This window comes from Nicrophorus vespilloides, unplaced genomic scaffold (genome assembly GCF_001412225.1).
Source record: "Nicrophorus vespilloides isolate i.1.1-1 unplaced genomic scaffold, Nicve_v1.0, whole genome shotgun sequence".
NCBI lineage: Eukaryota > Metazoa > Arthropoda > Insecta > Coleoptera > Silphidae > Nicrophorus > Nicrophorus vespilloides.
The window spans coordinates 1-23502 of record NW_017099447.1 but is presented as its reverse complement, the minus strand read 5'-3'; the positions used below and the strand labels follow the sequence as shown (position 1 = coordinate 23502).

At 42.1% G+C, this 23502-nt stretch overlaps 5 protein-coding genes across 12 annotated transcripts in view; 4 read left to right on the top strand and 1 right to left on the bottom strand.

The window, feature by feature from the left end:
• Positions 1 to 12242, top strand: part of LOC108564528 (LIM domain-binding protein 2) — a 19995-nt gene extending 7753 nt beyond the window's left edge. The window contains exons 3-9 of one of the 4 annotated variants that reach the window (XM_017923595.1): positions 7940 to 8045; positions 8683 to 8785; positions 8846 to 9018; positions 9091 to 9300; positions 9375 to 9507; positions 9912 to 10039; positions 10149 to 12242. In XM_017923595.1, coding sequence (XP_017779084.1) covers positions 7940 to 8045; positions 8683 to 8785; positions 8846 to 9018; positions 9091 to 9300; positions 9375 to 9507; positions 9912 to 10039; positions 10149 to 10424 — 1129 coding nt within the window. In that variant the 3' untranslated portion in view covers positions 10425 to 12242. The remainder of the gene's footprint in view (positions 1 to 7939; positions 8046 to 8682; positions 8786 to 8845; positions 9019 to 9090; positions 9301 to 9374; positions 9508 to 9911; positions 10040 to 10148) is intronic. The other 3 variants (XM_017923597.1, XM_017923596.1, XM_017923598.1) reach the window with 3 other exon arrangements.
• Positions 12243 to 13461: 1219 nt separating this feature from the next.
• Positions 13462 to 15577, bottom strand: LOC108564527 (U4/U6 small nuclear ribonucleoprotein Prp3). Of its 2 annotated transcripts, XM_017923594.1 has the most exons (2): positions 15266 to 15338; positions 13462 to 15204 (listed from the first exon to the last, which is right to left on the bottom strand). In XM_017923594.1, the coding sequence occupies exon 2, from the start codon at positions 15063 to 15065 to the stop codon at positions 13530 to 13532; it is 1536 nt and encodes a 511-aa protein (XP_017779083.1). In that variant the 5' UTR covers positions 15066 to 15204; positions 15266 to 15338; the 3' UTR covers positions 13462 to 13529. The 2 variants fall into 2 exon arrangements, with proteins under 2 accessions (XP_017779083.1, XP_017779082.1); XM_017923593.1 differs by having other exon boundaries at positions 13462 to 15577.
• Positions 15578 to 15720: 143 nt separating this feature from the next.
• LOC108564531 (glucosidase 2 subunit beta) lies at positions 15721 to 16709 on the top strand. The gene is made up of 2 exons (XM_017923604.1): positions 15721 to 16370; positions 16432 to 16709. The coding sequence occupies exons 1-2, from the start codon at positions 15929 to 15931 to the stop codon at positions 16488 to 16490; spliced, it is 501 nt and encodes a 166-aa protein (XP_017779093.1). The 5' UTR covers positions 15721 to 15928; the 3' UTR covers positions 16491 to 16709.
• Positions 16710 to 16903: 194 nt separating this feature from the next.
• Positions 16904 to 22534, top strand: LOC108564529 (UPF0565 protein C2orf69 homolog). 4 transcript variants are annotated; one of them, XM_017923602.1, is made up of 6 exons: positions 16904 to 17018; positions 20773 to 20936; positions 21000 to 21127; positions 21185 to 21392; positions 21471 to 21765; positions 21818 to 22530. In XM_017923602.1, exons 2-6 carry the CDS (start codon positions 20790 to 20792, stop codon positions 22057 to 22059), a joined length of 1020 nt encoding a protein of 339 aa, XP_017779091.1. In that variant the 5' UTR covers positions 16904 to 17018; positions 20773 to 20789; the 3' UTR covers positions 22060 to 22530. The 4 variants fall into 4 exon arrangements, with proteins under 4 accessions (XP_017779091.1, XP_017779089.1, XP_017779088.1 ...); XM_017923600.1 differs by lacking the exon at positions 16904 to 17018 and adding an exon at positions 17103 to 17326 and having other exon boundaries at positions 21818 to 22534; XM_017923599.1 differs by lacking the exon at positions 16904 to 17018 and adding an exon at positions 17103 to 17329 and having other exon boundaries at positions 21818 to 22534.
• LOC108564530 (potassium channel subfamily K member 15) lies at positions 17660 to 19037 on the top strand. The gene has a single exon (XM_017923603.1). The coding sequence runs from the start codon at positions 17969 to 17971 to the stop codon at positions 19025 to 19027; it is 1059 nt and encodes a 352-aa protein (XP_017779092.1). The 5' UTR covers positions 17660 to 17968; the 3' UTR covers positions 19028 to 19037.
• Positions 22535 to 23502: the final 968 nt, after the last annotated feature.

Genomic DNA, 23502 nt, shown 5'->3' with positions numbered 1-23502 from the left:
ACACACACACACACACACACACACACACACACGTACGACTCCGAAGCCACCCCTCGCGTTCATTACCCCTGCGACCGCGCATGAGGCAGCAGTCGGACGCCCCCTCAGAGCCCCCATTGTATGTACATGGATATACGAGTTCCCCCTTAATACAGTTATAGTATGTAATTCAATAACACGTCACCACTTCGTACGAGTCTTCGTCAAAAATCTTCGCTTCCCTTCGCTTTCCCACCCTTCCTCGCATCGTTGTTCATTGTTCATCTCCCATGCTTCTCTAATGGCTCGAACCCGCTTCGATTTTGATACAGATTGCTCTACAAAATATGCAGAAATGAGAGTAAATTAATTTGTTTAGTCAATTATGAATTACATCTCTAAGTAATTATGTTTTTATTTGGATATCTTGTATATTAATAATCTTTTCATTGATTTTCACTAATCATGTGGAACTAAATATGAATTAGTTAACGTAAATGTTAAATTCATATGTAAAAATTTGGATTTCAATAAGTGTTGGACAAGTGTAGTTTCGTCTACGTTACACAGGTATTAATAAATAATGGCTACGCTATGGGTATTTATATAATGAAAGAAAAAAAAACTAGCGAGCGTGAGTGTGTGTTTGGAGCAGCAGCAGCAGCACACATATCGGTGCGAGGCAACTAAACTAGACAACGGTGTCGGTGTGATCGACCGTTCTGGCCACCGCGCACGGTAAACTTGTTTCGAGATGCCCTAGAACTTCAGCTAGTTACGTGTTATGTGGCAGCAACAACTTGGGCGTTCGTCACTGTCAAAAGTGTTACGAGCGTCGAAGAGGAAGAAATGGACGAAAGAAGAAAATGCACACGGACGCGCATGCATATAAACAAAAGAGAGGAGAGAAAAGAAGTGAACGCAGGAGGGTGGCTGCTGCTGCTGCTGTTGATGATGATAATATAAAACGAGGAAGAGGAGAGAAAGAACCGAGTCCGGAATGTTAACAACTATGCTCTAAAAGCTTTCCATCCATAAATCACTCTCCGGATCAACCGCGCGCGACTATTAAAACGAAACGAAGGACGAAATAAATTTGACTTAGGAGAGAAGACACACACACACCGCGGTGTAAGTGGAGGTGAAAAAAAAAACGGGGTTTCTCTTGTGCGATTGGTCGTAAATTACTGGTTATCGAGATTCATATTTCGGACTTTAATCATTGTTTTCACCTGCCTCCAAAGACCTTGTTCCATACTTTCCAGTTTACATTCGAAGATGTATGATTTTTATCGTGCAGCTTCTAAATTGTGTATTGTATACATCTTCACCTGTTTTTAATTTCAATTCTAGAGATTACATTCAATTGTTGGTCAACTTTTGTATGAATGAGTGATGTTTCGTAAAGTTATTTGGCATGTATAAAGTGATGTTTTTTTTAATTGTTTAAGATAGTTGCTCCAGATGTTATTAATATGGAGAGCAGTTGATGGAAGGATAAGACACGAAGAGAGAGAGATTCTTGTGTTTTATTTTTTTTGTGTTGTTTTCTAGTCTGCGGCGCGGGGGCGTTCGGTTGAATTCGCACAAAACTCGGAGCCCTCTAACAAACATAAATTTCTCTCTTTCTCTCTCTCTCTCTCTTTATATCCACCCTCCTGCCCCGCGCTCCTCTCACCCCACGGAACTTTGTTCCCGTGGATATGCCGGGAGCGGGCGAGCTTTAAAGGGGATAGAGCGTTCCGTCGGCGGCAAAATCAATCCTCCGCCGCCGCGCTCCTCGCTGCGCTCCGCAGTCACACCGAATCGGATCGGATCGGAACACAGCCGGACCGGACCGGTGAAGAGGGAGGTAGACCACCACGTGCTGCTGGTGTTGTTGGAGATGGAGATGGTAAATTTCAATTTGCCGAACTTGAAATTTTCGTCGTCGCAAGAATGTCGACGTCGAAGTCTTCATCATCATTGCAGATCAGCAGCAGCAGCAGCAGCGCACACACACAATTGGCTCGGTCTGCAGAGTGGAATAGTTGGCAGCGCTCCGGGAGCCCTTGCACCTTCTATTTTTAAACCCATTATAGGTCACAGATATTCCATTCATAACTTTTGGTCGATTGAAAAGACGTCGCAATTAAGTGTGGTCGGCCAGCGCGCACCTCACCTGCATCATCCGAAAGTAGCGATGATGAAGATCAATCAAAGATCGCGTTTTAATTGATATTGATGGGTGGTGCGTGGAGCCGCGAACGAACGGCCGCGGTCTGAATAATTCAATGGGAAGCGAGCGCCGTGGGGGCCATTGTGCGAGGACGCTTAAGGAAGTGGCCATTCAGCTCTCTTCTTCTACTTCTTGTGGTCTTCTGCTCTTCGCGCGCGCGATCCTCTCATTAAACTACACACAGCCTCCATTGATTGCCTGATTGAGCCGTCCGGCTTCCCTCTGTGTTAATTGAGAGGAACAATTTTTGGTTGTCGCTTCTCTTTCCATGATATTTTTCAACAATTGCAAAACGCGCCGTCGTCGTCGTGCATCTCTTCCTCCGCTCTCTCGTTTTGCTTCCACCTGTACCTTCGTTACTGTTGCCATGCCAACGCCAGAGACGACTCTTCTCTTTTTACTCCAATTTTATTGCAGCCTCTCTCACTATGAGTGTCTCTCTCTCTCCTCATTTCTGAATATGTCTCTCTCTCTCTCTTATTTCAACTAGATGCCTCCTATCCTATTCCTACGCGTTGGTCCATTTTTCTTTTCCCACAATATTATATATTGCTCTCGGATTCATAATATCATCTTTAACCTTCTTATTGATTTTTCAGAGCGGCAAGCCTGAAAGCGCGAATATTTCTCGAGCTAAATTTGTCACGCCTCGTAGCTCATATTGAACTAACTGTTACCAAAAGAAACAATCCATGTCCGAACCAATTGATCTTGTTTCTACAAGTCCAACAGGACAGGTAACTGCAAAATTTTCAAATGCATCATCAACATCATATACACACATATTCCCTTTGTGAAAGCAGTCTTCTCTCATCGAGTTGCCGGTTTTCTTTTTTTTTCTTTTTTTTCGGAGCGTCGTTATTTCAGAAACAAACAGAATTCTCGGCTCGGCCCGTCTATCGTAATTACATAACTGCTCTTGGTCGTGTGGTATGTTCTTCTTATTTTCGATGTGCAGCAAGGAAGAAGAAGAGGTCTGTTCTTAGAAAAAGAATTGGAATCTGTTATCAACAACGTCGGGTGTCTTATTAGAATGAGACGGTATGCCGTGGCCGGTGCCTGAAACCAGTTCTTCCGACGCGCCGCGCTCCCCGCAGAGGCTGCTGCAACCTCGGCTCAGGCAGGCAGCCACCAGCTAGCATCTAAGCAGGCAGGCAGTCAGCAGCAGCAAGCAGCGGAGCCTGTCTGCCTACGTAGAGCCGGAGCGTTGAGAAACCTCTTTTATTTTCAGCATCACAACGCGTACACTCGAATGCAAAATCGCAGCAGGCTCATCCGATGTGATGATGAGGTAGAAGAGGACGATTTCATACGGAATATGGTAGTCATGGAAACTACGTAAAATGCTATACTAGAAGAGTACCATCGAGTAGGCTGGTAGCCAGAATTGATACAATTCAGAGGCATAAATGCATGATGATTTACAATTGCTACTGACAAATATAAAATGGATATGATCACAACTTTTATGACCGTAGAAAGTAAAGCTGTAGTAGATCAATATGAATCGGCGCGCGATAAGTTTTCCGTATACTACTGTACATTCATCTTGCTTGCATTTCGTGTCGATTTCAATGGTACCGAGCGAGGCGTTCGTTTCTGTGAAGTGCGTTATTATTTCAACTGTCGTCCTTGATTCGAAGGAACGACGACCATTCGTCGGTCGGGGTCGCACGATTCTTCTTCCGCTTCTCTTGCGCGCTCTGCATGCGATCAAGCAAGCGGTGGTGACCCTCTGGTCATTGGCTCCAGAGGCGATTCCGACGCCTCCAGCCAGGCTCCTCGTCGTCGCCGTCGGGTTGGAATGGACCTCGCTCGCACACGACGCACATATCTTCTCTCCTTCTCCTGCTGCTGCTGCTGCATACTGCGTATCGTGTGGGCAGCGTGGCCGGCGCTGCGAGCGGTCGTTCTCTCGAAACCCCCAACATCATGATCAATATCGGTCCCGGAATATGGGAATACATTCAGTTCCATCACATGAGCCAGGCACATAACTCGTGCCGCGCTCCAACGTTTATCTCTTCGTCGCGATCCTGAAATCTTCTAAACGGTTACAAACGACGCGCGGAGGATTGATATAAAATTGGACTAGAATCGCCGTCCGAAACGCGGTGGTGTGTTACGCGTGTGTGTGTGTTCGCCGCGGCCTCCGGTGATGCCTTTTCGCGGTTTTCTTCGCGTGACGCCGCGGTTGGTGGGGGATTGCCCTGTTTTTTTTTTTATAAATACTAAAAGCTAAAATCGCGCGCGCACTTTTGCTGCCCTTCCTCGCATATTTCTGGTTTATTTTCTTCATTTTCGACCAAACAGTGTGTCACACACATAAACAACGGTTTGCTAATTCAATTTTGACCTCAGTTTACCAGAAACGCATCCACAATTAGTGACAATTACCAATTTCACAAGAATATCAATATTATTACAAGATTTCATGGTTTGCGTAACGTACTAATCATCAAGAAAGAAGAGATTTTAGCTAACTTCAATATTATGATTGTAATTAGCTTGAAGAATTTTGTTCTGAAACATTTTCTTTCCATTACTTATTAAACTTTGTCATTTATAGATCTAAATTACCAATTTAATTATTTAGTATTATAAAATGACAAATATAGAAACACGTATGCTTTAATCTAATAGAACCTTTTGTATTAATTAGAAAATACTTCTTCTATAAAAAAAAATATTCGTATTCCATTCGATATACATTTCCAAATTGACAATTCATTAATTAAGACTAATTAACGTATTAAGATAGGTAACTAGTATTTAAGTGCTTATTGATCCATCGATCGAATACATACGAAGAAAAAAAAGTAACAGTGATAATAATAGATTATTGGGTAATGAATGGAGTGCGGTCGTAAAGTTTTGTGGGACAAATGTTGTAGCAGTTGCGGTTACGGTCGAACCACCACCACGTCCATCTCCATGTTTATCGTCGCTGTATGCAGATATTATCGACGTAGCGGATAACTGGATCGCATCGTTTGGATGCGTTTGCCATTGCGTACTTTTGGCGGCGGTTTGCGGGGCGGAGGTCGGCCCGTTCGTTCGACGTGTTTGTTGTGTAACCTCCTGGTCGAATGGACTGTGTGTCTGTGTGTGTGTGTACGTAGTGCGTGCACGAGTCGCTCTACGTTTGTTGACAGAAGTTCTGTTTTGTGTTTGCATTTGCGGCCTCACGTGGAATGGGCGGCGGCAGAACCACCGCCTCCCCATGGGGGCGGCAAAACCACCGCGATGTCATCCATACACACACACATCTGTCGCGTCGTAAAGATAACACACACTTTGACCTAAAAACACGTATTGTTTAAAGTCCTGCTTCGTGCAGAAAAGTCTGCCACTATCATTGTAGTCATTAGCGTACGACAACTGACCATGAAATCTGAATACTTTTTAACTTTTCAAAATTGATTACGGGATAGCATTAGGTGTAAGACAAGTTACAACAAAGAATTCTGCTCTACTCTTACAGCTATGCGACACGTTTACATTAAACCCCCAAAGTAATACTTACGTTTTTTGTTTGTGTGTTTAAACTTAAGTGTTTCCGAAAGAACTGTGAATGTTAGGAACAAGTTACTATACGAAGTTGATTGCATAAAGTGAAACATTGCATTTTCCTACTCTTCGTCCGATTTGCCGGTTGGCGTTCGTTGATGCCTGTGAAGAGCTGCAGTCCCATCAGCACGAATTGCAGCGGAGTCGGACAACCGGTGGGGGCCCAGGGCTCCCACCCCCCACGAATGGGGCCCCATCCTATGTGTAACATGATACCGCACGTGCACGCGGATCCCTTCTATTGCTCCCCATTTGGAAACCCCTATTACAGGTAACGCAATGCAAAATACGCAGCGTTAAAACATCGAAAGTGTTAATTATCGCGAATGCGGAGACAACAAGTTGTTGTTCGCAAAGATGTTTCTCAAACTTTCGGAACGGATTAGAATTACTATTTGAGCATCGAGGTGACGGTTGTAACAAAAATTACATGAAAATGTTAATAGGAAATCTGTTACATTAAGGCATTTTCTAGACTGAATTTGGAAAAGCGTGTCAAGGAAATTGTTGTTGCCGTACACGTGAATCGGTGTTTGATATCTGTGCGCGGGCAGCCTTCGCGTTTTGTTTATATCGTTGATAAATTTAGAATTCGCCGCACGAAAAACGTCCTTTCGTCTACAAATCCTAGAGAAAACGTGCATTTAGAAACGATGCTTCGCTAATTGACGACGTCGGAAGGAAGGAAGGAATTCTTGCACTTGTAAAACGTTTCACTGTTCAACCGCTTTGCTGTTGTACCTCTCCTGTCTTCAGCTTCTATTGAAGATAATTAACGCACGGACGCAGACAAATAATATGCATGCCCGAAGGGGAAGGCTCGCGATCTCAATTAATACAGTCGTATACTATTATATGCGCTTGATTAATGGCCTGCTCCTGACTATTATTACTAACGGCGAAAGAAAAACAAGCGGTCTTGATCGAATTAATAAAGTATCACTTTCTATCCGATGATTTATATATATATATATATATATTATGTGCGTGTACATATACTTGATGTAAATGGTAAACGTTTGATGTAAATATAAATCTAGTTTCATATCTTCAAATTTAATTTGCATTTGAAACTAAGACGCTAATGTTAATTTGATCTGTTCTTTGACTTTTATGTCATTAGAAGAGTGATTTTCGTCACGGTCTGAGAATGTATCCTCCAGAACGAACGAACGGAGGAATTCGTAAAGATGTGTCGGTTCGCGTAAACGCTAACGGTGGATTTCGGTAGCGGTATATTATTCTCCTCATTGTCCGAGCAAACATTGGCCGGTGGTGGCCGGCCACGCCAGAGATTTACAAATTAACGTCCGCTCGCGAAGATGATGGAAGTATCAACAAGTTGCCGTGTTCGTCCAATTATTGCGTTCTCACGATGTGTCATGAAACGGCAAACAAACGGCGGCAATAATTGGACAAGTTTCACAAATGGTCACGTGAAATGCGTGTAAAACGTAATCAGCTTCTCTCTCTCTCTCATACACACACTTGCCTGCTAAATCATCTAAATCTGTTTACTTCTTTCTGCAAATCGATGGGATCAAAGGTTGCGTCGGGGTTGCGCTTCTATTAATTATGTAACGTCATCAGGATTATGTTTTCTTTTGATGTTACTACTACCATTGAGCGTCATCGCCGCCGCCTCTTGAGGTCGTGTTCTTGAACTTGCGCTTAATTTTCTTTCTATGGCATTGTCACCGTTGCTGCTGTTGTTGTTGTTAATCCTGTCAATTAGTTACGTCTCATGCAAGACTATTACTATATTCCATGTAGAGTTTATCCGGAGTTCGGTTCCTTCTGTTTCCTATTAGATGCGGACATTGATTACGGTAATCAATCTGCGGTAATCCTCGGGATGACGTGAGGCACGCGCCGATAGTATCGCGCCTCATGCAACACAACACAAAGAGAGGATGACCACACGCGGTCTGTGCCAGCCAGTCAGCCAAAGCTGCCCCACTTAGATCTTCTCACCCGACGACCTGTTGATTCTCCTCGCTCTAGTATAGCAGCCCCCCAATATGCATGCACACACTCACACGAATAATATACATACATACACGCTCACGTAGATGTATAGGTATGGTTGCCCTAAAACCCTTTCTGTTCCATCCACACGCCATCCGAATGATGAATATGTTGTTGCTAATATTGTTTTCTCGATGTTTTTAGATCTCTGCCGGTGCCCAGGCGGCATACACCTTACTTTGGTCAACCCGATTACCGCATCTACGAACTCAACAAGCGGCTGCAGCAGAGGACAGAGGTGAGCAGAAATGTAATGATCCAGCTTTTTACTATTACTTTACTAACTTTAAATCAAGCTTGCAAACACACACACAAAAAAAAACCTCTTCCATCCACCAACCAACTCTCATCTAACAGTCAAAAAATGATTGAAAACTGACAACGTTTCTCAAGTGTCCTGTGTCGATATAAATAATTTAAATTTTAAACAATGTGATTAATCAATCATTAACTAATAACATTCTTATCCAATTTATTTTATTCTTATACCGTTTATAACTAAGAGTTTTCGAGAAGAAAAATGTCAGTTGTGCAATTGCGAACTTTCATCAAATGCGCATTTGATGACTATTATTTATTACCAGACGCTGCAGAGGTTTTGCAACTGAATGAAATTGCTGCAATCGGGGATATTATTTTTTTTTTTTTTAAATTCATTTGGTTAATTGGTTCGGGCCTTGGGCTGGATGGAATATTGGATTCGTAGTTCATTTACCACTAATTCAAATAACAAATTTGTTGTGTTTGATCTACGAAAGCAATGCAAGATTATTACATTTAGCAAACTAATTGGTGGTTGCTGAAAAAAAAAATGATAATAACATGATTAAGATCATCGGCAATATTCTAACAATTTGTGTTTTTTTTTCTCTCTCTTCTGCTTGCAGGAAAGTGATAACCTTTGGTGGGACGCTTTCGCCACGGAGTTCTTCGAAGACGATGCCTCCTTGACGTTATCATTTTGCTTAGAAGATGGACCTAAACGATATAGTAAGTCTGATTAAACTCCATCAAGCAAGGAATGAAATTTAATTTTGATGTGTTTTGCAGCAATAGGAAGGACATTAATACCGAGGTACTTTAGAAGCATATTCGAGGGCGGTGTGACGGAGCTCTACTATAACATGAAGCACCCGAAAGAATCCTTCCATAATACTAGTATTACACTCGACTGTGATCAATGCACCATGATTACGCATCATGGCAAGCCGCTATTTACCAAGGTACGTTGTTTGCTGTGAATGTTTAGCGCATATTTTTTATATTAATATAACCCTTCTTTTTTTCGTTACCAGGTGTGTACCGAGGGTCGCCTTATCCTAGAATTCACGTTCGACGACCTGATGCGGATAAAGTCGTGGCATTTCGCTGTGCGAACGCACCGGGAGCTCATCCTGCGGTCCGTGGTCGGCATGCATTCGCAGCAGGATCCATCGGTGTTAGATCAATTATCAAAGAATATCACACGACAAGGCATAACTAATTCTACTTTAAATTATCTTAGGGTAAGAAGTGCTACTACATCATTCGCCGTATGCAACAACAACAACACTAATGCTCCTTTTCATTTTCGTTTCAGCTATGTGTAATATTAGAACCAATGCAGGAACTAATGTCCAGGCACAAAGCGTACGCGCTGACACCGCGGGACTGCCTAAAGACGACGCTTTTTCAAAAGTGGCAGAGGATTGTTGCCCCGCCGGGTAAGCGAGGTACCCATTTCATTGCACTAAATGGTATTCATTCCTACTAAACCCACATCCAGTTTCGTTTACTCTTTCTTTCTTCATGCACCAATCTATACATCTCTCTCTCTCTCTCTCTATTCAATCTTTATCTACATCTCTTGAAACTGATTACTCACCTGGATTAAGTTTAGTAAAAATGAATAAAAAGCCTATAACCATGGTTATTTGCACGAATACATCTACCCCAAATGACCGTATTCAATTCGCTTGATCGCTCCAAACTATTCGATTTTGAAACTTTGTAAAGTTTCAAAATTATGTAAGTGGTCCGATTAAACGCGATTGATGTTCGCGTCGAAAATTGTTGTTCTTCTGATAACGTATACTAACGCATTTTTGCGATTTTCTTTTGTTTGTTTTTATTAAAGAGCTGCAGCGGCCCGCGAACAAGAGGAGGAAACGCAAAGGGTCCAACTCCGGCGGGGCGGCCAACAGCGCGCCGCCAGCCCCAAACAAGAAACGATCACCGGGCCCCAACTTCTCGCTAGCATCACAGGTTAGTGTTGCTTGACAAGCACGAGATCAGGTCAAATGCAATTGTTCGCTGTCGTCATCATTCGTCGATGCGTGTTGTACGTGCTAATACTGAAATCTTTTTTTTGCAGGACGTGATGGTGGTGGGCGAACCCTCGCTGATGGGCGGCGAATTCGGCGATGAGGACGAACGGCTGATCACGCGGCTGGAGAACACGCAGTACGACGCGGCGAACTCCTTGGACCACGACAACCACGGCTTCCACGCGGACTCCCCGATGCCCGGCTCGAATACGTGGGGCCCGGGCCCAGGAGACAGGGGTGGACCGGGTGGCGTGGGCCCACCGCAAGGGGGCACCCCCTCCAACCAGGACTCCGATAAGAAATCACCCGCAGTGAGCCAGTGATGTTAGTAGTTTTACGGTTTTTTCTTCCTCGACGGTTTATTTTTTTTAACAATTTCTTTATTTTATTATTTTTTTTTTGCTCTTCTGTTTCCTAATAACTATTTAAGAACGCAACAACACAATTGTGAATCTCTCCAAGTCAGTATTTTGTTCGATTGAATTGTGGGACTGCATTGATATCACATTAGTCCTTATTCTTATTTCTCTCCTGTTGTTCCGTTTTTCGACATGGAAGTTTCCGAGCGTTTCACAACAATACTTTCTTCTTCTTTTCGTGCAAAGAGGGAACAACCAACTTTTATTCATATATAATTTTTTTTTTATTTGCGAAAAAACGAGTTATCATCGTGTGTGGACACGTCTTTCGACAAGGACAATTTCGTTTCCGTGTGCAATTTTTCTTTGTTTTACATTAATTAATTTCGGTTCTTTTTTCGAACCACTCACCAATGGTACCTCTACAAGATGCAGTTAAGTTGTGTACAGTAGATTTTAAACATCACACACTCACTCATATACACACCACATACAAAGACATACACACACACAATACAACCCTTTTCGAAATAAAGTATTGATTAAAAGAGGGAAAGAAATGCAACAAAAAAGAAGAAGAAGAATGAGAACGTTCCACACAGTCACAATACCACGAATTAACCATGCATTTTCTATTTTTTTTTTTTTAATGATTTGAAATTGTTTGATAGCCGCGCAATGCAAGAACGATTATAGCAATTCTATAATATATGTATTTTATTTTATTTTTTTTATTTTCTCGATGCGATATATTTTATGTTCCTATTGGTTTCGTTTTTAGAATGATTTCGTTTTTATTCTCCTTATATAAGCAATTCATTGTAAATTACGCGCATTTCTCCTTTCTCCGTTTTAACGGGAAGGAGCGAGGAAGAGAAACGAATGCATCAGGTTTGCATCGGTGATTCCAGCTATTCGACAATTTCAAAGCGCCACTCCCTCAACAAATGACTCCTCCCACAAAACCATCACAAAACCCCACCCCCACCAGTAAATGTCACACATATTCCGCCGACGTTGCGATGATGTTGTGATCATCGTCGACGGTCGGCAAGGCTCGTTTTTTTTTTGTTCTCCTTTTTTGTTTATAGTCATGATTCGTTGGAGTGAGCTGAGCTCTCGGGAAAGAAACTTAATGATTAATGATGATGATGATGATACATTTTACTTTCGTTCGGAGCGACTCTCCTGTATTAGGATGAATTTTGTATAGTAAATATAAATTGTATAAGATACTTATATATAATAATAATAATAATATTGATAATGATAATGAAGATGATGATGTCCATTTTTTGATGAATATGTAACGGAGATTTACATCCCGATGTGATGTATTTTATATGATTGAGCGCCTGGAGACACGACTGCGAATGTGTGTTTATGATGATGATGATTATGATGAAGATGGTGATGATGATGCAAAACAAAACAAAACAAAAAAAGAAAGAATGGAAGAAATTATTTGTCGATAATCTAATCTAATATTGTCATACTGAAAATCTATAATCATGTTATAATTTATTCTTTATTTTATTTTTATTTTTTTTGATTCCTTAATTTATATACAATAATGATGAGACGAAGACGATGATCATCATGAATACGTGATTACGACGTACGTGTGTAAGCGGAACATTTGTTATGTACATTTTTGCACATATTTTTTATGTTGAACGTTTCGAGTGTATTTATATTATATATTAGGGACTTTATTGTCTAAGGTACAAATTAAATGGGATTTATAAATAAACGTAGTCTATAAATATTATATATTAAAAACAAAACAAAATAAAAAAGAAGCGAAAAACAAAAAAAAGAATAATAAAACAAATTTGTTGGCGGGCGGATGGAAAGGAAGAAAGAAAGGACGAGAATTGACGAAGAGAGGACGATGATGATGATGATGACTATGATGACTGCTACTACTGCGAGATATGATTGTAACCTATGTAATATATATATAAATGATGATTTTATTTTTCTTCTTCTGTTGTTGGCATTTTCAGTGTGACCGCTATTAGATTTATTTCCGTTTCCGATTGATTTACTTTTTTTTTTTTGAATTTGAAATATTACATTTCTTGGATGGGCGGCGGGACGGATCGACTGCAATCCTTCCCACCCAATCTATAGGTGTCGGAATGATTGATTTAATTGTAAAACATTGTAATTGAAATAAATTGAAATTCTGGGACTTGCAGTATTTCTCTCAAACTACTACAGACAAAGTATAAAGAAGCAGAAAATTGAAAATTTATTTTATCATCTACTATTATTATTATTGTTGTTGTTGTCACCATCCTCTATTTGTTTTTTGGTCAGTAGTCTCGCGTGTGTGTGTGCGTGTTACTTCTTCTACATCACTTTCATACAAACGCACACACACACATGTACAGACTCTCAATTTATCTTAATTTTTCACTTATTCAGGTTTGTTGAAATTATTTTGTATAATCTCATGTGTAAAAATTAAAATTAATTTAAAAAAAAAAACATGATCGTGGGATTTTGCGCGGATTTCGAAGCAGTCCGAATCCCAACGGAGCAGCAACGTAAATATAATCAGTTTTATTTAAAACGTTCGATAGTTTTATTTGTTCGCCATATCCACCTTATTTATTTATTTCTTGATGAAAACAGGTAAAGGAAGGTAAGAGTAAGTTCGATAACTGTAAAAAGCATCGAAATAAAAACGAAATTTTGTATTAAAAGAAAACATTATTTTTATTCAAATATTAATTAAAGATAAAATTCGATGTTCACATATTGTTTCTTCATATATAATATTGCCATTTAATAAAGATGTTTTTTTTTGTTTGCACGCAAGGGTCTAACGTGATTTTTGGTGTTTCCAAATATTACTAACTAATAGTCAATTATGAACCAACCATCTTGTGCTTTTGGAGCGTCGTTGGTCCCTAATGAGAAATAGAATTAAAAACCAATTCTTTCTCTCAAATGACTCGAGCAGATGAGTGGGTTGTTTAAAGAATAGATATGAGAAAAAAAATATTTATTTCAATGAACTTTGCGGATGTGTACAATTTGGATAAGTTATTGGGAAAATCACGAGGACTCGACGGCTGGTTCGAGGACGGCACCGCTATATGCCAGATCCCAGTAGTGCTCGACCTTATGCTTTTTAAAGTGTTCACGCGCAAGCTTCTCCATCGGGCATACCTTGAACTTGAGCTCGCCGAAGTTGCGCTGCTTACTGGTACCCTCCCAAACCAGAGAACACTTGTTGGGCACCTCGTTACCATCGGGATCGCGTACCGTGTCTTCCTCCCATTTGATGCGGTTCAACATTAGCCGTTTGTATGCCTTCTGCTGCTTGGGGCCGCCCTCTACAACGACCACGCAGCAATCCGGGTACAGCATCACGCAGCCGGTCATGAAAAGCTGCTTGGCGTTCGTCTCCACTTTGAACTTCTTGGAAGCCAACTCGTGGAGGTTTCGGATCCGGTAGATCGAGACGAACACTCCGAGCGTCGTGTCCTCCTTGATCTTCTTGATTTTCTTGTTGCGTTTCTCCTCGGCGGTCAGTTGACGTGAGGCGTTCATCTCCTCGTGCGCCTTCTGCCGTTTCGCCATCTGTTCGCGTACGTGCGCTTCAATCTTGGTCGGATCCTGAACGGCCTCCGTGCCCAACACTCGCATCAAGTTAGATATACGTAGCTTCGGCTCGGGCGGTGCCTCCAGACCGAGACGGATCTTCTCCTGCTCCTCCTTCCAGGCCTCGCGCCTGTTCTGTCGTCGCAACTTCTTCCTCTCCTTCTTCGTCAGAAACACCGGCATGTAGACAGGTTTAATTGGATCCGTGGGACACCTCATCTGCGTCGGATGCTCCACCAGATTGTTTATTACCTGACGCTTGATCGCGATCTTGTCGTCTTTCATCGTGTCCAGATTATCCTCCAGGATGACGGAATCCCACCACTCCATCTGCGGGATGTCCTCGCAGAGACCCTCAGACTTTGCGATAAGCGCAAGCTTTGTGGCCGACGAAATGCCAGTCTTCTTTGCGATCTGCGAGATCTCGTTCTGCAGCTTCTCCAGCTGCGCTCGCATTCGGAGCCTCTCGGCCTGCTGCAGGAATTTGCCTGGTTCATGGAATCGCAGCGCCCGCTTGTTCCTGATAATAGGTTTGATGCCAATCCTCGGATCGAAGAAATTCGCTTCCGGCGAATCATCCTCGTGACGATCGCCCTGCGTCCTGAACTGTTCTCTCTTCTGCGCTCTAATATTAGCTTTAAGAGTCGGCGCGACGTGCGTTAATTGAACTGCCTTACCTGTCTTATCTACAGTGCGTCCATCCTCATCCAAAATGAGTGGAGTGGGTTTATCTGGCACAGGCACAGGAATCACCACACTACCCAGGATGCCTGTGGACAGTTTATTCTTGATCTGTGCCTGCAGCTGCGCTATTTTCCTTGCCTTGTCTGCATCCCCTCGATTCAGCAAACCCATAGGTATGCCATATATGCTTGCAGGTGGAACAGGTATATTGGGAAGGTTACTTTGGGCTGCAGCAGAGTTCCTCGAGGATGAATCCAGGTTTCTCTTCCTCTCCTCAATCTGCTTCTGTGCCGTCTCCATCATTTCCTTTATTCTATTGCTGGATAACTTCTTCTCCTCAACCTTCTCTTCAACCACAACCCTAGAGGGCTTGGCTCGCTTCGAGTCTTTCTCCCCACGATCACTACTATCCTTCGACTCCTCATGGTTTCGTTTTTTTGATCTGTATTTAACATCGTCCAGTAAATCAAAGATTTTATCTGTTAAACGGGAGGCTTTCTTACTGTCAACGTAGGAGGACAATTTGTACACTGTTTTCTTGCGATCGTAATTTGCGTCCAGACAATCCAATGCTTTGCTAACCAACGAAGAGTCCGAAGATCCCAGCAACTTGTACACAGCCTTATCGATGTTTGGCTTCAGCTCCTCAATCTCTTTCCTCGACAAATATGCCATTGTTTCTCCTCTGCACTTTACACACCACCACTGTTTATTGTTAAAATTTCAATGACATTTTAGAGAAAACGTTTTCTCAACGAATATTATATCTTTCACTTTATTGTGGCTCCCCTGTCTGTCTGTCACTGTCAAAATTAACTAAAACTTCAACGCGCGGTTAATTTAAATGATTATTATGTTTCAGCTTTTCATCTCATTGAGCAATTACAAATACAATTACACTACTAAATTCAATTTGCAATAGTAATAGAAATCAGCAATAAGTGATACTAAAATGTTACCAGGGTGCAACGAATTGTAACCAATTTCACGCGCATATTGTAATTTATTTCAAAAACAACGCGAAGTTAGTTGCAATTTAAAGATAAGGTTGTAAGCAAGATGAACTTTCGGCAAAATTGTATTTAGCAAGTTAATACTTAAAGATTGTGATAGTTATGCACCAGTGATATTCGCGTTGCACAAGAGGAACGCATATTCCAGGCCCGATGACTCTGAAGTATAGGAAAAAGTTGAAATACTTGCTAACACCGCTACTAATAGTCTCGCTAGTGTTCATTGTTTACCAGCTGATAATATTCACGCAGCTCTCTTCTCTAAACAATGTGAAGAGCAAGGAGGAGCACGTCTTGGGCATACACGAGTATCAGGCGCCTTTATACAAGCCTGTGGATAACAACTTTCGATGTCTGGTCAGTCAGGAGTATGTGGACTACAGAAGGGTGAATGATGATTACTGTGACTGCATCGATGGCAGCGACGAACCCGGCACAAATGCTTGTCCCACCGGCAGCTTCTTCTGCACATCTCAAACCAGGCATCCCCTGTTCAAACCCTTGATTCCATCGAACCGGGTCAATGATGGCATCTGTGATTGCTGCGATGGATCCGATGAATATCTACACAAAAAGTTACAGTTCCAACTACCCTGTATGTATTCCATTTCCAATCATCCGTATCATTATTATAGAGGGTCTTTATGTTATTTCAGATGACACTCAGAAGGCTCTGAGGAAGTTCATGTCTCCCTGTCAAAATCATTGCCCTTAAACAAAGAGGAGGCTGTCCAATCTCATTATTTATTATTTATTTGTAATGAATAAAGTGCCTTTTATTTTAATCAGTATTAGAGAGCTCTGCAGGACTTCTAGCTAGTAATTGCATATGAACTATTTGGTAAATAGTTCAAATGCGTTTTATGGCTCTCCTGCAAAGCGAACTTTACGTTTGTAAAATATATTTGTAGAATAAAGTAGGACTAGTGTTTGATTATGTGGTTGCATACATTGGGTTCGGTTTGAAAACGAAATTTGTTTTCATCTCGCTTAGATAACACGTAACATTCCTTCGTCAACAGAATGATCGGTGATGTAAATAGCTAATATTCAGCAACCGTGCGTGGGAGGATCACCGACGGTTGCATACAGTGCGAAATTGGTGTCAACTGTCACAGCTCGTGACATTGGCGAGTAGTTTATTGTTATTTTAAATTTCGCTACAAATTTGGCGAGGTGAACGACACCGCCGAGGCTGTTCGTGTGAGGAGCGCGAAAAAAATCACCTGGCTTCAATCATTAGGTAGGTGCCACGAGAATTCCGCGACTGCGGTGTTTGTTATGCTTCGTTTTTTTTTTTGGTTGTTGGAGGTGGGTCTTAACCCCACTTTTAAATGTCAAAAAATCGCATTTAATGTTTGGCAAAGGCTCTCGCGATTAATTGGCGTTTAAAGAGTTCGCCGATCCATTCCAGTTTTCCCGCTCGAATGTGCGCCAGATTTGCACGGAGCTCGACCCTGACGTTCAGGGGAATTCCCTCGTTTATAATTAGATGGGTCGGGTGTCGAGGACCCTCTTTTTCGCAGTGCACGAGCAGAAATAATAATAATAATAGTAAGCATCGTGTAATTATTGATAAACATTAATTATGGATGGCTTGATTAATGGGCAAACTGTCATTTCTGACAGAAGAGGGTCAGCATGTCCAGAGAGTTCTCAATGCAACCATGACCATCAGCAATATATAATCATATTAGCTTTGATCTTTCAGATTTCTATAATCGTTACATTTGGAGATGCTCATGATTCATATCCTCGGATATTTGATATTTTGCATTGCTCGAATTTCTATATATTTTAACAAGGATTAAATTTGCGTGATTTATGCATGGATCAAGAGTGCGTTTATTTGATTTGGTTTTCTTTCTTGATGTGTTGATTTACGATGTGTGCGGGTTTTGTCATAATATTATTTTGCACGCTGAGTTGTGAGTTTAGCAACCGTAGAAAATAAATATGTCACGGTGTATTTACTAATTGGTATAATCAATTGGCGCGCGTCCAGCGCGTTTGATGGCACTAATAATAAAGGCTAGCTGGCTGGAAGAGAAAGAAAGACATCGTTGGATGATGTTAGGTGTGTTATCATTTGGTGCGGGTAAACAGGAAACCGGGCGTCCTCTCCGATCGTCGACAATTTGTCAGCGGCGATCGTCGGGATGGCGACGGGCCAGGGCGGAAAGCTAAAATAGAATGCGAGAGACGACGGCGATGCACAATGGAGCCAGTTGGGCGCGCACGATGGAACGCGAGAGATACTACAGGAGCTCGGTGAGGAGCCGGGGGTCGTCCTCGACGAGCGACATCGCGGCTAGACAGAAGATCATAGATTGCTGCAGGAAGCTGGTGGCGTTCATGTGCACGCAGGTCGGGGTCGGAGGACTTGTCGTAGGATACACGGTGGTGGGCGCCTTCACGTTTCAGTACATCGAGACGATCGAGGAGAATCCGGCACTGGAGAAGGTGAACCGCACGAGGAGCCGATACGCGTACATCCTTTGGGAGATCGCGAACGAACAGAACGTGTTCAACGAGACGGCGTTCAAGCAGAACGTGTCTGGGGCGCTGAAGCGTTACCAGGACGAGATGGTTGTTTTCATGAAGAAAGGATACGACGGTAGGACTGTGCAAGACATGTGGTCGATACCTGCGGCGCTGATGTTCTCGTTGAGCATCATCACGATGATCGGGTACGGGAACATGGTGCCGCGCACCCCTTGGGGTAAGGGCGTCACAGTGCTGTACGCCGTCTTCGGTATTCCGCTCTACATCCTGTACTTTATGAACATGGGCGAGGTGCTGGCAGGCACATTCCGCTGGATCTACACCTGGTTGTACGAGTGCAGCACGGAGCGCGACGAGGACGAGCCGCCACGCAGGGTGATCGTTCCCAGTTCGGCTTCGTTATGGGTTATCGGTGGCTACATTGCCACCGGTGCGATAATGTTCGCACAATGGGAGCAATGGTCTTACCTGGACAGCACCTACTTCTGCGTGACGAGCCTCTGCAAGATCGGCCTCGGTGACTTCGTGCCCGGCGCCAACATCAACGACTTCAAGGTGGGCAGTCAGACCAAGCTGGTGGTCAACTTTGTCTACATGCTCGTCGGCCTCGGCCTCGTCGCCATGTGCTACAACCTCATGCGCGAGGAGATCAAGATCAAGGTGAAGGAGATGAAGGAGGACATGGGGCAGTGCCTCGAGGACACCAAGATGCGGTTCATTTCATGCGCGAACAAGTGCCGATCGTGATCTTCGTCTTCACCTGAAACACAACGCTACAAACTCTCAATATAGTCTTACATTTTAGTGACAATTTACCTGTATATATTACCATACCATTTGTGATACAACAAACAATAATTTTATTAGCAAACATTTCAATTCCAACGTGAACGTAAGTATTACAACACTCTGATTATTATGATAACTAACATAGCTTTTTATATTTTACAAAATCGTTCTGGCGCAGCACAATTCAATAAAGATCATTGTCCGAAGTTTTATTAATAGTTCTCGTGAAAAACTTCTTGTGCTTGAACATAAAGCGAAACCCATTTCGTTTCATCTTTAATCACCCAATTTACATTGTCGCGGTGTGCCCCCAATATGTGGGTGGGCAAATAAATGACATTCATCTGCAAGATTTATGCTCGTGTTTTGTCTGTGTTGTATTCTACCTATGAACGGCGTCTCTACCTTGGTGACCCAAAACGCGCCGAGAAATTTATGCGTTCACGATAAAACGCTCTCTTTGCGCTCGTTTCCCATAAATTATCCTGCGACGACCCATTTTTAGGAGGAGGCGCATATGTGTCAATAAGCCACGAGGCGTGGAAAAAAAAAGGTAGAAGGCAAAACGAGAACGATGGAATAAGGATGGGAGTGAAGGACGATCCCGTGTCGTAATTCATTATTTCGTCCTCCCTCCCTCACCGGACTATTCATAGCGTGATGGATCGTGAATTATTGCCTTCTGACAGGAGGACTCACGCTGAGAGAGACGTGAGAAGGAAGGATTCGAGCGGGAGGAAAGACATGTGTTCTCCGAAAGGGAGATCTATTCTCGGCTTTTCACTATTTTCTTCGTCCAATTTAGCTCTTCCAGTCTTAATGGCCCGCAGTGAAAATAAACGCGAATACAGTTTTATCGAGAGTGGCGCGCCGCCGTTTATTTTTATCCCTCATCTCGGCCACCTCTTCGCCGTGTGTTTTCGCTATATTTTATATCGGAAAGCCGTTAACATGTAACATATGCACACGAAATTAACGATCGCATCGCTGTTTGCCTTTAAACAAAACTTTCGTCGAGTGGTTTTTAAATTAGTTTTCTTAATATTTTCACGTTGTTGAAATTTAATGTTCCTTTTGAACAGAACCATAATTATTGATTGATTGATTGTTAGAAAATATTTAGTATAATTTGCAACTTACCAAATCTGTCTTCTAATTTAACTAATGACGATGCGACGCGACAAACTTGCTTTACTTTTGCCATATTTTGACTTTGTTATAAACGTTGCCATGGAGATTTTGAAAAATAGCTTAAAAAGGCGTCTACGATCTTGAATCGATACGAGAGGAAAATAATTGCAAGTAAATCGAATTTCGTTCGAAGTGGGCTGCGAAAATAGCATCGATCATCATCGCTCACACTCTCTTAAAGAGACGGCGAGAGGAAAGGAAAGAAATAAACATAAAAGAAACACAGTAAAAATCTTGTACTACATAGATCGATCTGTAAAACAGAAATATTTCCCAGCAAAAGAAAATAATCGTCGTTTTATTGGCAAACGGCTTTCGTGAGATTTATCGTGAAGTTTACTGCTTGCTACTCGTTTTCTTTCTCTCCTTCGGTAAAAATAAATTACCGAAGTGGCAGTAAAACGCGTTCGCCTGAATGATGGTGTTTTCTATGGGATTTACGAGCGTCTCTCGTTCTTTTATATATATATATTTAGTTTAGATTTGAGTAATAATGATTTGTTTGATTTTAGATGTGAAACATTGGAGCATGCTGGGGGCCCCATTGGCCGCGTCCCCCCTCAGACTGTGCGCTGTCCCTGGGTACGATGGAAGGTGCAACGATGTCGTTTACTGCAATCCGTCGCATCGCGCGGAAAATCAATCGACCGTCATCTACTTCGGCGGGGACATGCAGGTAGCGATAATGATCAGTTACACAGTTTGTCCTTAAGATGAATTAATGATGTACGCATTGCAGGACTTTACGGAGAATATGCAGTCGCACAGAGACAGCAAGAATTATCTGAAATGGAATCTGGAGGATACGGCTCGGATCCTCCACGGTAACTTTGCAGACTGTCACATCATCGTGATAAGACCGGCGAGGTGAGGATGGTTAGATCGCTTTGAAAGAGGAGAGTTGAGAATGCTTCGTCGTTTCAGAATCGAGTACAAGACTTTCAGCTGCTTCAAGAACTTCGTGCCGTGCAACAACTGCGGTTCGCCGGAGCACACGCCGATGCACTTTGCGCTGCAGCACCTCGAGCGACTTCTGCAGAACGTGTCGGAGAAGCTGCGCACGATGTCTGCGGAAGATGTTGACGCGGCGATATCTCTATCGAAGACCAGTCATATTCACGATGAGACTGAGGTGCAAATCGGTTTTGATCTACTCCAGCTTTCGTGTACGAACAAACTGTATATTTTTTTTGTCTGTTTGCATGTGCAGACTGAGGCGGAGCAGACGCCGCACGTCGGTAGCGATGAGGCGAATCTGTGGTGGCGCGAGAATCTGCACCTGGACAAGAACAATCTGCTGGTGATCGGCTTCAGCAAGGGCTGCGTCGTGCTGAACCAGTTCCTCTACGAGTTCCATTACCTGAAGACTTTGACTCCCGACGACCACTCATCGATGAGCGTCGTCTCGCGCATCAAGGACATGTACTGGCTTGACGGTGGTCATTCCGGTGGCAAGAACACTTGGATCACGTCGCGTCCCCTCCTGGAGACGCTCACCAGACTAGGTGCGTTTGACTACGTCCAATCAACTTGCAATCCTCTGACTTAATTCTGCAGGTATCAACGTCCACATCCACGTGACGCCGTACCAGATCCAGGACGATCGCAGACCGTGCATACGCAAGGAGGAGAAGGTCTTCGGGGATCTGCTTAGACGGCTCGGCGCTCCCGTCACCCGCACCATCCATTTCGAGAACATGTTTCCCAATCTCTACATGCACTTCGACATCATCAACGTCTTCAGATTAGTCAATGTCCACGGCTCCTCTACCCAATGCACCGAGCCCGCATCAAAATGATCTCTCCTCCAACTAACTTATATCTTTCTCTCCCTCGACTCTCCATAACGTTTCCTTCGAACGGAATTGACTTTTATATTTATTTACGTTTCCTTCGCATGAAAAACCCAACCCGCGTTTAATTTACACTCTTACATTAAGAGCCCTAAAGTTTATTGTTAACTATTTATATTATTTTTCAACCGCTCAACTCTTGTTTACTGTTCATCTCCTTTCGTTTTTCAATTGTTACTTCGGGCAATAATAAACAGGACGATTCACAACGAAAACTGCTGCTGATCCCAATTTAATTTCCCAAATTTGATTTCGTTACGATCTCTCTCTCTCTCTTCACTAGGATAATTGTACTCTGCGTAGAATTTATATCAAACAAAAAAAATTCTTAGCGAAGTTTTTTAGGAAATTGGAACAAAAATAAATCAAATTATTTATCGATTGTTTTCCGAGGAAACAAAGTGTATTTTTCAACAAAAAAGAAAAGGAAAAAATTATATTAATGAAACTAATAATAATAATAATAATCAATGAATATTGTCGGTCGCCAGATAGAACTTATTTAATACTAATATATTACGAATATTATGTTTTTAATTGTACTATTTCTCTCTCTTAATTTTATTTTTTAAACTTGTTTAAATATATACGTTTATGTATATATATATTCAATGTGTTGAATAATCGCAAATAGATGATTCAATATATATATATATAAATAATGATACTGTCTTACACTGATTTATCCTAGTTCATCCAATGTTATTAGAATTAGAAGATCACAAAAGTAGTAACCCATCATGGCTTTTTCCAATTTCTGCAGCTTATTGCAGACAACACGACAGCACGAAGATTATCTTAAGGGGTTGTCAAGAAATTCACGAAAAACTGAAAAAAAAACGTCGTTTCTCTGGTTTTTCAATTTCTACAACTCATAGCAGGCAAGTCGGCTGCAGTAGGCTCGTTGGAAAGGTGAGATATTCAGCTTTCATACGAGTGGTTGATGATGTAATTATCTAGATGGGTTGTCGAGATATTCACGAAAAACTGAAAAAAAGAGGGAAAAAACGTCGTTTCTCTATTACGTAAGGAACATTACGTAACTTTGGTTACGTAAAAAGTTGCGCAATACTTGAGTGCATCTGATTATGTAATAAAATCATAAAAAAGTTTATTACTTTTCAAGTTATTAACGATAATCTAGTTTTTGTGTAAATTCAATTCACTTTTTTTCCAATTTCTACAGCTCATAGCAAGCGACTCAATGACAGCACTAAGATGCCAGTAGGCTCGTTGGAAAAGTGAGACATTCAGCTTTCATACGAGTGGTCGATGGTATAACTATCTAGAGGGGTTGTCGAGTTATTCACGAAAAACTGAAAAAAATAGGAAAAAAACGTCGTTTCTCTATTACGTAACGAATATTTGCTAACCTAACCTAACCTAACC

What these genes read in the sequence shown, in the direction of transcription:
- LOC108564527 (XM_017923593.1), bottom strand. Translation starts at nt 15,437, where the DNA reads ATGGCATATTTGTCGAGGAAAGAGATTGAGGAGCTGAAGCCAAACATC.
- LOC108564529 (XM_017923599.1), top strand. Translation starts at nt 17,203, where the DNA reads ATGTGCGCCAGATTTGCACGGAGCTCGACCCTGACGTTCAGGGGAATT. An exon ending in ACTTCGGCGGGGACATGCAG is followed by an intron (nt 20,937 to 20,999) that starts GTAGCGATAATG and finishes TACGCATTGCAG; the next exon opens with GACTTTACGGAGAATATGCA. An exon ending in ATATTCACGATGAGACTGAG is followed by an intron (nt 21,393 to 21,470) that starts GTGCAAATCGGT and finishes TTGCATGTGCAG; the next exon opens with ACTGAGGCGGAGCAGACGCC.
- LOC108564531 (XM_017923604.1), top strand. Translation starts at nt 15,929, where the DNA reads ATGACTCTGAAGTATAGGAAAAAGTTGAAATACTTGCTAACACCGCTA. An exon ending in GTTACAGTTCCAACTACCCT is followed by an intron (nt 16,371 to 16,431) that starts GTATGTATTCCA and finishes ATGTTATTTCAG; the next exon opens with ATGACACTCAGAAGGCTCTG.
- LOC108564530 (XM_017923603.1), top strand. Translation starts at nt 17,969, where the DNA reads ATGCGAGAGACGACGGCGATGCACAATGGAGCCAGTTGGGCGCGCACG.